The sequence below is a fragment of the Orbicella franksi genome, chromosome 3 (assembly GCF_964199315.1).
Source record: "Orbicella franksi chromosome 3, jaOrbFran1.1, whole genome shotgun sequence".
Classification (NCBI taxonomy): domain Eukaryota; kingdom Metazoa; phylum Cnidaria; class Anthozoa; order Scleractinia; family Merulinidae; genus Orbicella; species Orbicella franksi.
In genome coordinates this window covers 8,342,983-8,357,275 of record NC_138147.1, presented here as the reverse complement: position 1 = coordinate 8,357,275, position 14,293 = coordinate 8,342,983, and the positions used below count along the sequence as shown (strand labels likewise).

Sequence of the window (14,293 nt, the reverse complement as noted above, 5' to 3'; positions counted from 1 at the left end):
ATATTTAGGCTTCAAAGCAAGGATTTATTCCGCATACAAGACATACAATTCAAGAAGTGAACAAGATGGTGGATCACCAAAAGCACATGGACCCAAGATGCAACGGGGTCTTATAACTAGAAAACCGGAAGTCTGATGTAATGAACAACTAATCCAACAGTAGTGGAGATCCGCTTTCAAGGAAAATTTGTTTCCTTTTGGAGCCTCCACAGACCAGACATTTAGTAGTCGACAACGTTTTGTTATGGACAACTAAATGTTATCGACAATTAATTGTGTCAGATGCAAGCGTTCCACACATTGGAGTGTTAGTTGTCGATAACTAAGTCAAGTCAAAAGGTGCTTGAGAAATAACGTTCACTACGCATGCTCAAAACACAGTACGCATGCTCAAATTTGTGTCATGTTTCGATAGTTGTTGACAACCAAACCAATGGTTCCCACACACACGAAAAACGCCAAAACCTAGTTCTCGACAACTAAAGCAGTTTCCCTTTTCGAAAAGGGAAACTGCTTATCTCAAACACTACGTTTTTTAATTGTCGATAACATTTAGTAGGCAAGAGCATGTATTTGTCCACAACTAAGTTTGTAGTCCGTGGATGCCCTTATTCTTTTGACTTCGGTTACACCGTAGGTAACAACGGAACTTGAGAGTGCGATTACGAGTATGGCGGAACCGCGCCTTACTTTCAACCTGTTTATACGACAACTTAGTATTACGGCCACGCTGTTTTGATCCGGTCAAAATAAGAAAGGTTGCATACCAATGGTCCACGGATTGAGTTCGATTGAGTTCGATTTTCGAACGTTCGAACGACTTTGCCGGGCATATTGCACTTGCAACAATTTTAAACAAGCAGCGACAGATGTAGGTAGCGGAAACCATCCAGACCAATGAACTTTTAATATAACACAGTTAAACCGCTCATCTCTACTTACAATCCAACCTCGTTCCCAGGATCTCTCATTTTCCCACCCTCTCGGGCAAGAGAGGAGAAGGCGGGAAAATGCGAGGCCCTGGGGATGAGGTTCCTTATAATCCCTCTTACTAACACAAGTTAAAGAGCGCCTCAGAAACTTGTGAAGCAAGGAAAGCTTGGGAGACCAAATAACAAAAGATTACGGCAAAGTCACGAACCTTAGCAACAAACCCTAACATAAACCTAACATCAAATCAAAATCTTCTTCAGCCGCAGATCATTTCCTCTCCTCTCCTAACCACACTGCTAACGACATGTAATTTATCCCCATCGAAAAATTCTTTTCAAACCGGAAAGACGGAACACATAGCAGATGACTGACAAATGACTATCTCTCGTTAGTGTTGTCAAAATTGATCATTAACAACAGCAACGATAAAAAAAATGATTTAGGCCAGTGGCTCGGTTTACCTGTTCCTAGCTGCGGCACTGAAAAACATCCAATTAAAACAATAAAACTTAACTAACTACTAAAAACGTTGCCCATACAGTCTTGAAAAGGAGCATGCTTCTGCGAATAGAAATGTAAATGAAACGGGAAATTTCGCCCGAATTGAAACCTCGTAGCGTTTGCTACATATCAGATGCATTTTGACCTTGGTTTGGACGATAACAGACTGACATTGATTCAGTGAAGTGAACAAGTGCAGTTCCCAGATTAACTTCTGCATGCATCACCGAGGATATCTGATGACGACATTCGGGAACAGATTGTAAGGACAAAGAAAACTGGAAATAGAAAACTAAGAAAACTTGAAATTTAGACGAAGGAAGTACAACGAGTCGATTACAAGTATAAAATGATAACAATTCACTTTACCTTCCCTCATTTATTGCTTATGTATAATGTATCAGTCTTACAGGATTACGTTATTTAGGAGTTATTTCATCGTCAATCATAATATTTTCTCGTGAAATGTGGCCCAAACCGTTATTTACCCGAACAATTAATCGTTAAGCGAGATTATTTTTATCAGTTTGCCGTGACTCTTTTATTTTCCGTGAAACGTGAACTATTCCCCAAGCGACAATTTCAATCTCTCTTAATTATGGAGTTGGGTTTTGATTCATTGTATTCTCCACCCAGGGCTTAAGTGCCAACACGTCAGAATACACTCCGAATCTATTTGGGCGCGCACATTGATATCCAAAGCTGACGATACCGATAAGATACCACTTGTTATTGCTCGGACAGACCAGCGGCCCTCCACTGTCTCCTTGGCATGAATCAACTTCTCCCTGAGAGAAACCTGCACAGCGCATGCGTTCCGTAATATTCCATCCGAGGTCGCTGTATGCCTGCTGACAAGTGTCACGTGATACAAGAGGAACTTGGGCTTGTTGCAAAATCTAAAAGCACATGTCATAGTTTTCATTAGTTCACACACGCTTATCACCTAAATCGTGAATACAAGTGAAAACTTTTCCCGTAAAAGATTAGAACATTAGTATATTTACCCGTGCAATATTTGCCTCCCACCATAAACCCTTATCACCTAAATGTGAATACCAATGAAAACTTTTCCAGTAGAAGATTAAAACAGTAGTATACTTACCTGTGCAATATTACCATCCCACCGTGTATTGCCCCATCCAGTGACAGAGCAATTAGTTCCAGGAAGAAAATCCTTGGTGGGCAAACATACAGGTCTTACGTCATTGTTGAACGTAATTGGTTCCCTCAGTTTGATCAATGCCACGTCATAGTCATTCCCAGTAACTGGCGGGTTATAATTAGGATGTATGAAGATTTGGTCAATTGGGATAATTTGCTCGGTTCCGTCCGCTTTACGAAGATCATGTTCACCTGTTACACACGGATAAACGTGTAGTTAGAAAACAAATTTAATCTATAGAATAGATCCATAAATGGGAATATTTCAAGACCTGCGTTCAAGCTTTGAGCCTTTCGATTTTTTGGGCGTTGATTACTCTAAAACGTAGAAACGTTTTTCAGTCCACAAAGGGGATATTAAATGTTGTCAAGGATAGAGTAAAAAGATATTCTGCTACTTTTCTTGTTCTACGTTCAAAGAAGCTGTAGAAAGTATTTTCAGAATATATACATATATATCTAAACCTTTCAAGTGAAACGGCTCTTAAACATTTGAAAAATATCATGATGACAAATAAAGAAGCCTAAGCCGTCAATTACACTGTGATAAAACAATAAGGGCGTTTGAGAACACGAGGGCATGTTCTCAAATGTTTTACACTCTGATAAAACATGGGTTTTTGACCAATCAGAGCGCGCGCAAGGTCGTAGCTATATTATTAAGTGCGATAAAGAATTGTGTCCTTACCTACGGTCAGGGTGAAAGACGCGGGATTGCTTCCACGATCGAAACAGTGAGCTGCGGTAACGACCCAGTACGGAGTAAGAATGGAGCCTCCACACGAAACAGGGCTCGGGTGCGGCTTGAAGTCCAGTGACACTTGCCACGGCCAAGACCCTGGTTGTGCGTTTGTGCCCCCTACAATTCTTGAACCGGACTTTTTTGTGCCACACTCCACGTTCCTTAGCGATGAACGAGAGTTCGACCTCTTGGAAGATGGCCCTAGGAACGAGGTTAAAGACAGTTGAAGGTGTAGAGTTGTCAATGTACAAAACACAAAATTCCAACTGAGAGCTAAAAATGTTGAATGCGAGAAATTTCCATTCAAGCTAATCATAGCAAAATCAACGGGTGGACCATTAGATTATTGATGGGGGGAGCGGGGACGGGGAGGAGATGCATGGCTCTAAGATGCTCGACATTCTTTATTCTTCTTCCAACAATGCAGGATTTTTCGTCTTCAAGTCTCGCTATGCGATTTTTCTATAATCTGAAGCGCCTACGCACCCCAAATAATCTAATAACCTACCCCTAATATAGGCTCGTTTGTCGCCGCTCTCTCGCGTTCGGTCTTTGTTCCTCCCCGAGAATGGTTCGAGGAAGCAGCACGGACTCGTTTCCCGAACAGCAGCTGGAAATTGAGCCGAACCCCTAATACCGCAATCGACCAATCAGTATTCGCTACCTAACAGTTTACTGATGCAACGAACGTAATAACCGATGAGTAACGTGAAAATGCGCATATTCAAAGTCACAGCAATCTCGTTCCCAGGGCCTCTCATCTTCCCGCCCTCCAAGGGACAGGGAGAAGAGAGACCCTGGGAACAAGGTTGAAGTTTTGTCATTGCTGCTGATTGGTTGAAACAAGCATTACTTTTTTAACCAATAAGACATCAACGAATTTAAAACTCAACGTCATTGCATAATTCTCTAAACGTTCTATTGCAACTCGATCTCTATTTCAGTAAAAATTTCTTATTTCTTACTCGGTGGCCGTCCGTCGGGACCATCTAATGGGGGTCGAGTTGGCCATATCCATGGCCACGAGGCTGCAACAAGAAAAGACAGAAAATATTAGCAAGTGGTGCTTTAGTAGTGTCGTGTTTGTCTTGGTGGTAACGAGTATTTAAGTAATCATGGATGTAAAGTAGATAAAATTAAGGTATAAATCTGTTTTGCGCAATCACGGTCCACAGCTGGTTCTTTAATAGGGGGAGTCATGCTGACGTCATTGTTTACATTTTTCCTCATTTACATACAACTTTGCATATAGAAGGAAATATGGCAGCTAAAGAGCTAGTGAAACTTTGTGCATGGTGAAATATTTAGCTCTTTGGATGTAATATTCAAGGAGATATTATCTTTCAAAAACTACAAAATTTCTTGGTGGCAAAAGCGCTAATGAGCTCATACATTCTTCGTAAAATTTTGAGTTTTTAAACCCGTGTTGCACAAAGTATTCAATACATCAGGTTCATATTCATTGGCAGAGTTAATTGTACTACGACCTTTCAATATTGAGAACCGATTTATTTGTAGCTCTATCGGAAACTGAACTGCTTATGCTAATGAGGCAAATATTGTAAACAAGGATTCCCCTATAGGAATGTAAACTGAAGGTAAAGCAGACGATTCGTTTCATAACAGCTAACGTGGAATTTCTATGCTATCTTGTTGCCCAAAATCCGACCACTTCATTTTAAAACTGCTATATCTGCCATTCCTCAGTTGCAGTAGTTTTTAATACCGAGCTGTTCAAAAGAGTTCCGTCTTTACTCTTGACTTCCTTGCGTCGTTACCCATCATCCGTACAGCCATCCCCGGGGGGAACTCCCGGAAAAATTGGGTGGGGGTGTGGGGCCCGTTTCCCAAAATCCTTACGCTATTCAAAGCCGAAATCTGCGATTTTCCCCCTATTTATGACCCGACCAAAAATTCGATACCCTATTTATGACCTGACCCTTTAATCAATGCTCTGTTTTAGACCTGCGTTATAATTAGTTGCCTTGCTGAGACCGATGTTAAAGGTATTGTAAAGGGCTTTTGTTGATGGCCTTGTCGCTAATAATGGAGAAGTAGTTCTTCTTAAAAACATACCCAATTCAAGACTAGAGTGCAAAGACCATACCCTATTTATGATCAATATGGCCAAAAATCGATACCCTTTTTATGAAAAAACGGCTGCCGAAAACCATACCCTTTGGGGCCGCACATACCTATATAGCCCATATAACGGAGTACAACTCCCCCCCCCCCTCCCCCGTTACACCCTCCGCGATAGTGAGCCCAGTAAGCGAGCACAACAATTAACGGTGGCTGTCCGCAGCCAAAAAGACATAAGGGAAAAAAAGAACAAAGAATTTTCCTTCCACTTTCTTTTATGCAAGTACACTAACACGAAACAAACACGTAAATTTTAATTTACGTGTTTAAAATTCGTCTCGAAAAAAAAAACATCAACAAATTTACCTTATTATTGCCTAGCGTGGCATTGTGTACATATCCTTAGCGAAAGTCATAGATAAAGTGATTTTCACGCAACTTAAGCAACGATGTTGCACATTTATGAAACACTGGTCGGAAACTGTGCACACAGTCACTAAATCAAAACCCAGTGAAGGTTTGTGAACTCTTTTTGTCAAAAACAAAAAGGATTTTTATACTTTTTCTCTGACGCAATTATTCTTCGCATAATAATACCCTCTCCATCCCGAAAATAAGCCCATGGGCTTGACTTAAAACGTACCGCTTATGTACTTGCAAACTGAGGACATAACTCCTTTTGGAAGTGGGACATGGTGCTTTGAGTTAGGCATACAGGGGTTGACGCCCTGGCGAACAAGTTGGAGGACTTGTAAAATCGATTTTAACGTAATACCACTGTCATGATCATCTGAGGAGACAAAGAGAAGACTGAGAAGAACTTCAATTCAAATCACATGAGGCTAGATGGTAGAATAGAGATTCTGCATGAGAGAGTACAAATGACAGGAGAAACTTCAGCTCTGAAACTGCGTTCCTGAAGCCCAGACCAATACAAGTTTGTCTGCATGTATTTAAGGGATAGTTTCACTGTTCGGCGCATGTCCAAGCTATGATATAGCCCACCCAATTCCACTGTGTATAAACCAATCAGAAGTGAGTAGATAACTCAGGCCTCCGATTCAGAATAGAAAAATATATCAAATTCTATGTCCAGTACGGAATTCGACATTTTCTGTGTAAATCCTATGACATCTTCCGTAAGTTTTGGGCATCAGTCACTCTGCTAACTTCATTTAGCTGTATGGCTATAAAAAGGCTATCATTTGCTTTCACAAAATTATACATGTGGTTGATACAAAAACGAAAGTGAATGCATGGAGTCGGAACATACAAAAGGAATGCTAATGAGAAATATCGACTATACAAGTGAATATACGAAAGATCGTATATTTGAACTGCAGAGAAAGGTATGAAGACATGATTGATCATCGCAATTATACACGCAACTTAAGGAGTTGTGAAATTAAAGCGGCTTGAACGGAATTGAAGCCCATGACCTTTGCGATGCATCGGTATCGGAGAGCTCATGGGTTCGAATCTCGTCTTCACGCACCGAGTCAACTGCACTCATCCGATTGTTTTAACAATGAAATTGAATAATTAACGTTGTGGCTTGCACATGCGCCGAGTCGTGAAACCCTCCCTTTAAGGTCTCTAAGACGGAAACCGTCTGGACCGGCCTCATCTCTGCGTCTTATAGAGGTGTCCGGCTTAGAGAGAGACGAGGGTAACGTGGCATCAGTAATTTGAGATAATAAAGCTGAAACCGATGCACAATGAATACAAGTCTCTGACGTCTGTCAATAAACGTCTGGTTATAAACAGGGAGTCGCGTGTTTGGTGGTGTAAAATGCATTTTGTCTCACCCAATCGTAATTTGCTTGTACCTACATGTCCATTTTGCGATATTTTTCACTAACAAATCACTTTGCAAGGGTCCCTTGACGGTCAAAGAAATTTCCGTCTCATGGTGTCGAATTTAATTACAGAAAAATTGTTAAAAAACGGTGGAGACCGACACAATGTTTCCATGTTATTGAGATGACCAAACATTTCTGAAACGCAGAATTTCCCTTCAGTAATTTGATTGACGAAGAATTTCTTACGATAACACGTCTTGAAACACCCTTTCGAATATGAGCCCACTAGAAGGCCATTTCAAGAAATACCGAAGCCGAGGATTTATCATCGAAACTTTATAACTTAACTTATATAACACAGCAATTAGCGTTCGTATAAATACCGACAATGATAAAAGCCAAACTGTTAACGTGGTGGATCTGCTTAATACGAAACTAGGCACTCATACAAACCATCACGCTTGTTTCTGAATTTGTGTTCGCTAAACAGCTTCAAGGTATCTGAAACATATGTAGACAATGATTCATTATCAGAAACAAAAACGAAAATGTGATGAATCTTCTTCGCGCACAATAGACAAATGGCGTGTGAACAAGAAGAAGACTATCAGTTAAAAAAACTACATTGAAGATCCCCCAAAAAATCAATCCTTCATAATAATTCAGGTCAAATATACCATCATTTACGCTGTTTGGTTGATTTTCACTTCCTTGACTGATCTCTGTAAACGAAATAAGCAAACACAGGACAAAAGTGGCAACAAAAGTATAAGACGCCAACATTTTGCCTGAATACGTCTTTAGCAAGTTACCAGATCAAGTTTGCTCTAGGCTGAAGAACAACAGCTCTATATAAACACCAATCTGATATAGGCCCTGCCCATATGCTAGTCAAAACTGACCATAACAAGAAGATTGCTTATTTATAGAATAAGAGTGATATTACTAGATCAACATCAAGATTCGCTGGTCATTTAAAAACACTAACATTCACAAATGTATATTTAGATATAGTGTAGCTATGAATACACGAAAGAGGCTAAAAATGAATGAAGTTCGCATATTCGTTAAGATGCGTAAATTCAAGATCAGTAATAACATAAGCCCTTTTTATTTCCCTTGTGATGGTCTGTTTTTATGTGGGGTTTTGACTACTTTACAGATCGTCCATAAGGCTTATTTTTATTCTTTGTAGTAGTAACTAAATTGTAATAAATATTTAGATATATCTAAGAGACAGAGAAAAGGTTTGTGTGTTTCTAACGAATCTTAGAAGCCACTTGGCTGTGTACTATTGGATATCTGCCAATCTGATCGGTTTATTCATCGTTTTCTCTTGGCTGATAGACAACTCTTGCACCAGCTGCTCTTGAAATTTTAATTATAGCCCTCCCGAAAATAAATCATCTCAACTCCAGCTGCAAACACCAAAATCCTGCTGACATTATTACCTTCACCCATGCCATATTTAGCGCTAAAAAGGAGAAAAAATGAAAGAAAACCATAACTTCTTCAGTCCGGATCATAATCTCCACCTTTATAAAGTTTCTCTCGAGCTTTTAGTTCGTCAGTGTTCATCTTCTTGTCGTTATATTTAACTAGTCTTACTATTCCACATTCTTGTGTATTTGAATTTTTGAAAACAGCATTCCTTCCAAATATAAAGCTCCCAGGAGGATGATCTGATATATCATATATCTTTATATCTAACAGCAACTCAAATCACTCAGACGGGTATGGAGACCATTTATATTGTTAATACGTCAGTAAGGTAAACACTTCACGCGCTCCACTAAGGAGAGCACGGAAAGGCACATGACAGTCTTAGAAGATCGATAATAACAATTATTAAACACGTTGAACAAAATATCACGTTTTGTCTGTGGCGAGCAGATTGATTCTTTGCGGAAGCCGAATTAAAACGCTAAGGCAAATAATGAATCTGCGAGACACTGACAAATCACGATATTTTACGATAACCGGGTTCGATAATTGTTTTATTATTCTATCACCAAGTTTCTTTTCGTACCTTTTTCACTCTCTGACAGCTCAGGGAAGCCATCTGCCATTTCTATCACAAGCGTGGTTAAAATTATGCATGAGCGGTCAGAATATTACTATTTACGTCAGCAAAACGCATTTAGACGACTTTCCGTATGACCAGACCATTATCTGTAGACGGTTATATTCTCAGATCATGTGATAGGCCGGCTCTCGGCCAATGAAAAGGGAGAAAAAATACATCCAATAATAATAAATAATATTTGTTAGAATGATTTGTGTCGAATAATGTTTATTACTCGTTTTTTAAGACGCACCAAACTTGGAGAGCTTCATATATTTTTGTCTTGGTCTGCGAGTTTTGCCGTTACTTTTGACAGGGAAGCTTACGTTGAAGTTGGAATCTCAATCGTGAGAAAGGCTGTTAGAAAATGAGCCTTGAGTAAGCTGCCGCGGGTCACGCGTGAATTCTAGAAACGGAAGGCTGCCGACGATGTTGCAGAGTGTTATTACAGAAGGTACGGCGCGCAACCAAAATACTTTCGAGAAAGACAACGATCTAGTCCGCCAAATATACAACTGAATCGATTGCGGAAATTGAATATAATTTCAAGGATTCAATCACTGTTTAAGGAGCCTTTTGCACATCCTGCGAGAAGCGCTTCTCCTTAATCGGCAACTTTATGACGTTATTAACTCTTTGACACCCAAATTTTCACCAAAGAAAATGCTGTTTTTAAACGTTAAATCAATTTCTTTAAGCTCTCTTGACTCTAAATGGCCCTTAATTCTGCTGAAAAAACTCTTTTTCGGCTAAAAAGATAGAATGCCGGAAGATAAGTTACAAAAGTGTGCAATATTTTAATTTGTGCATGCGCATAAGCCAAAATTTTGGACTTTTTTCTGTTTTTTTTTTTTCGATTGCCCGTTCCGAATTTTTTTCTTGCATCTTTCCTTTCCTTTTTATCGGCCCTTTTACTCTCGCTACCTTTTGCGTTTCATATTCTTTCTGGCTGCCGCAAAAGACGGGTGTTAATTATGGGCAAAGCCTGGAAATGGGACCTTGATCAATTATAAGTATTATGGGCCATTTTACCACCATTTTTGCACCAAAACTGAAAACGTTGTTTTTCAATTTGCTACCTCAGAATGCCGTCGATATCCAATACCGCCTGTTGTGCGAATAGATCTATACTAGCTCTACTGTCTGCTTATCAAGACTATCTATTAACATTTAAATTGATGGCGTCACAAGTGATATAAAGAGGACGACCACTCAGTGCCAATATTAGCGACCTTACGGAAAACACGATGGCAACGGCAACGAGAACGTCACCAAACAAAAGGTTTAATGAGAAAAACAATGGCTGTGCACGTACGTTATAACTCTTGGTACATTTCTTTTCCGTCCTTTCCAAAACAGTAACGTGAAATGACCAAATTCTGCGTTGTCTGGAGAACATGAACCAAAACGGCTAATTTTTCGTATTTCTATTTGAAACTGAACGCATTCGTAGCATATTCAGCAGGGGCAAGTTTCAATACCGACAGACACATGCACTGGATAGTCCCAAATAAATGCGAAATTCCAAAGTAAATAGAAACACATTTTTTACTAGGCGTCTTCCTCGCCGTCGCCGTCGTATATGCGTAAGGTCCGTAATATATGGAATGTTGGGTGGAAAGGGGTTGAAGACTATTTTTGTAACCGCCATGATTGTTTCTATTTGTTATACCTACTTATTAGCATGTACTAGTTATTTATATTCAATTTGCATCTTCTGTCATATTTTTTGCACTGAAGAAGGCAGAAGTTTCTGCCTAAACATGTTTGAATTGTAAAACTTAACATGGTAGTTTTATACCGAAACTTGGACTGGAACTGTGTTTGGACCGAAGTCAAGGACTTTGCATGAACTGTACGATTTTGCATGCACATTGTAAATTGGGGTTAACAGACCTGCACTTTGTATGAAATGAGGGGCGATTCTTGAAGATTTCGCTCAGTAATGGTTGTTGTTCTATTAAATGCCATTTTTTTGGCACTGTTGGTAGACATTCTGTGACAAAAGGCAAGAGGGAAAGAGGAAAGGATGGGAAAGGAAAGCGGGGGTTCGCTCAAAGATATGCTTGTGAGAACCAAGTTATGAAAAAGGCTACCACACGCTCTTGGGAATCATTCAGACCTGTCAACCGGTCCCAGTTAAGATTTAATAGAATTGCCCCAAGATATGACGGGGCTCGAGCCGTGAAACATGGCGGACACGACACGAAAGAGCTCCTAGAATCTTTTAACCTGGTAGCCACAGTAATGGTTGTTATATCTTAAATGCGACAAAATGCCTAACGATCAAGCTAATAGAAATGACGTGAAGGAGAAAGGGAGGAAAAGAACTCGAGAGGGAGACTCCCAAACTGACGAAGAAGACTGCAGGCAGCCATGTGGACAATGCAGCGATGCAACGAACTCAAGACTCAGCAGCATTGAAGAGAAGCTCAACTGGCTCTTAAGTGTCCTTCCCGAGTTGGAAAATTATAAGTCCAGAATCAATCAACTCGAAGAAGAAAATAAATCCCTACAAACAAGCCTGCAATATGCTCAAGTAGAAATCGAAGATCTAAAAACCAAGGCAAATGACGCAGAGTCTCGGCAACAAAAGATCAACGCCGATCAAGAGCGAATAAATAAAGAACTCAAGGAATTACAAAGATGGCATATCAAACTGGAATGCCACAGTCGCAGAGGCAACTTAAGATTCTTTGCAGTGAAGGAGGGAGAACGTGAATCTAACAGCGATACCGAGACTGCTTTACGGGAATTTATGCGCACGAAGCTGAAAATTCCACCCAACGATGTAAAGGAAATACACTTTGACAGAGATCATAGGATTTCTACGCATACACGCGACGGCCGAAACTCCGGATCCCGTCCAATTATAGTCAGACTCTCCGCTTATCAAGACTAGAACTTCATAAAGTCGTTATCAAAAACCTTCCTAAGGGCACCAACATTGGAATATCCGACGACTTTCCAAAAGAAGTGGATGAGATAAGAAGGAAGTTATACCCCGTTCTCAAGGCTGCCAAACGTGAAAAGAAAGAAGCGTACTTTAAGGTAGAAAAACTTTTTATCAACGGCTCACTCTACCGAGGACCGGAAACAGCTCTTTTTCCTCTGTACGGATGTTTAATGAACGGTTAGTTTTAAATATGTTTAATTGACTTTCTTGCTCCGCCGTACAACTCAACCATTGCTAAATTGCTGCTGCTAGTACCCCAATTTTAACCCAGTCAGTAAACGCCGCACAAAAGCATAGGTAAGTCTGAAGTAGTGAGTAGCTTGTGTTGTGTGTGTAGTTGTATTTCTGCTGTAAGTATGTTCAAATGTATTTATCTATCTAACTTCAACTCGGTCAACAAAAGAAAATTAATTCTAAGTTATGATATCTCGCCGCACAGTGAGAACTATAGTATAAACAAGTGCTTAATTTTTTCTCTGGAATATTGTGACTTCTCCTTCTGCAGAGAATCTAAATGTATAAAATTATATCGCTAAATGTAAGAGGGTTAAACGGCTCGAGAAAGCGAAGACAGGTTTTTCGTTGGTTACATCAACAAAAAGCAGATATTTTTTTTGCAAGAAACTTGTTCCTCGCTCGATACTATCGGAAGATGGGAGACGGAATGGGGAGGCAAAATCGTATCTAGCCATGGTTCGTCTCATAGCAGAGGAGTTATGATTCTTTTTAAACCACGGCTTGACATAAACATTGAAAAAATTGCCTCAGATGATCACGGGAGATATATTTTAGCAGAGACTGTTATTTATAATACTAAAGTTGTACTGGTTAATGTTTATGCACCAAACGATCCAAACCAACAGGTTGTATTCCTAAGGGGGCTTTCAAATAATATCCTCGGCAAACATGGAAATGAAAATCTTGTGTTGGGGGGCGATTTTAATTGCGTAATCGGCACTTTAGACAAAAGAGGTGGCAAACCTGTTGACATTAGAAAAGCATCGACTATTGAACTCAAGGCTTTGATTAAAACCCATAATCTGCTCGATACCTGGCGCTACAAAAACCCGGACTCATTTGGCCCTACGTGGGCGAACCCCTCGATGAAAATACAATGTAGACTAGATCACCTCTTCATTTCAAATCAACTGAGTAATCGAATTTGCGAGAGCAAAATAATTCCAAAAATTTATTCTGACCACTCTGCAGTCGTGCTCTCTATATCTTTCATCGAACACGAACCCCCTCGTGGGCCCGGCCTCTGGAAATTTAACAACTCGTTGTTGTCGGACACGAAATATGTAGAATTATTGAATTTCTTAATTCCAGAGTTCGCCAAAAAGCATCAGGGAACTGAGGACAAGGGTTTGTTCTGGGAAATGATTAAAATGGAAATCAGAGCATTTACAATAAAATTTTCGAAAAAAAAAGCAAAAAGCAAGCGTGACGAAGAGTCTGCCCTTTTGTCGGAGATGATCAAGCTGCAGTACAAGCTCCAGACAGCGTACAGCGATTCCCTAAGGAGCGAAATAGAAAGAGTAAAAACCAAGCTTTCAAAAATAGAAAGCGTTAAGACGCGTGGCACGATTATACGAAGCAGAGCGCGCTGGTATGAACATGGCGAGAAAAACAGTAAGTATTTCTACAATTTAGAAAAAACAAACCAAAGGAAAAAACATATAACGGCCTTAAAAGTCAATGATCACGCAAAATTAACCGACCCGAGAGAGATTCTTGAAGAGGAAGAGCGCTTTTTTAAACAGATATATACATCAAAAAACACGAATCCGAAAGGCTCGGCGTTTATCGAATTCTTTAATACGGAAAATGTATTGTCAGAAGAAACTGCAAAAATTTGTGAAGGCATTATGTCTATCGATGAATGCAAACGAGCGCTTATGAAGATGGAAAGCAATAAAACACCAGGTACAGATGGCCTCACTTCAGAGTTCTATCGCTTTTTTTGGAACGCTGTTGGTAAATTCATGGTGGAAAGTTTTAATTATGCATTTCAACACGGATCACTTTCTATCTCTCAACGACAAGGT

The 14,293-nt window shown here is 39.9% G+C and overlaps 1 protein-coding gene across 1 annotated transcript; it reads right to left on the bottom strand.

Moving 5' to 3' along the window:
* Positions 1–1,555: 1,555 nt before the first annotated feature.
* Positions 1,556–8,023, bottom strand: LOC145480548 (serine protease 33-like). The gene is made up of 7 exons (XM_081458784.1): positions 7,902–8,023; positions 7,678–7,725; positions 6,066–6,212; positions 4,306–4,368; positions 3,287–3,685; positions 2,540–2,790; positions 1,556–2,333 (listed from the first exon to the last, which is right to left on the bottom strand). Exons 1-7 carry the CDS (start codon positions 8,005–8,007, stop codon positions 2,031–2,033), a joined length of 1,317 nt encoding a protein of 438 aa, XP_081314910.1. The 5' UTR covers positions 8,008–8,023; the 3' UTR covers positions 1,556–2,030.
* Between the last annotated feature and the right edge of the window lie 6,270 nt (positions 8,024–14,293).

Excerpts from the sequence above, each read along its gene's own strand:
- LOC145480548 (XM_081458784.1), bottom strand. The coding sequence starts at position 8,007 with ATGTTGGCGTCTTATACTTTTGTTGCCACTTTTGTCCTGTGTTTGCTT. Across the intron at positions 4,369-6,065 it reads AGTTTGCAAGTACATAAGCG|CCTCGTGGCCATGGATATGG; the intron begins GTACGTTTTAAG and ends TTCTTGTTGCAG. Across the intron at positions 2,334-2,539 it reads GGGATGGTAATATTGCACAG|ATTTTGCAACAAGCCCAAGT; the intron begins GTAAGTATACTA and ends ATGTGCTTTTAG.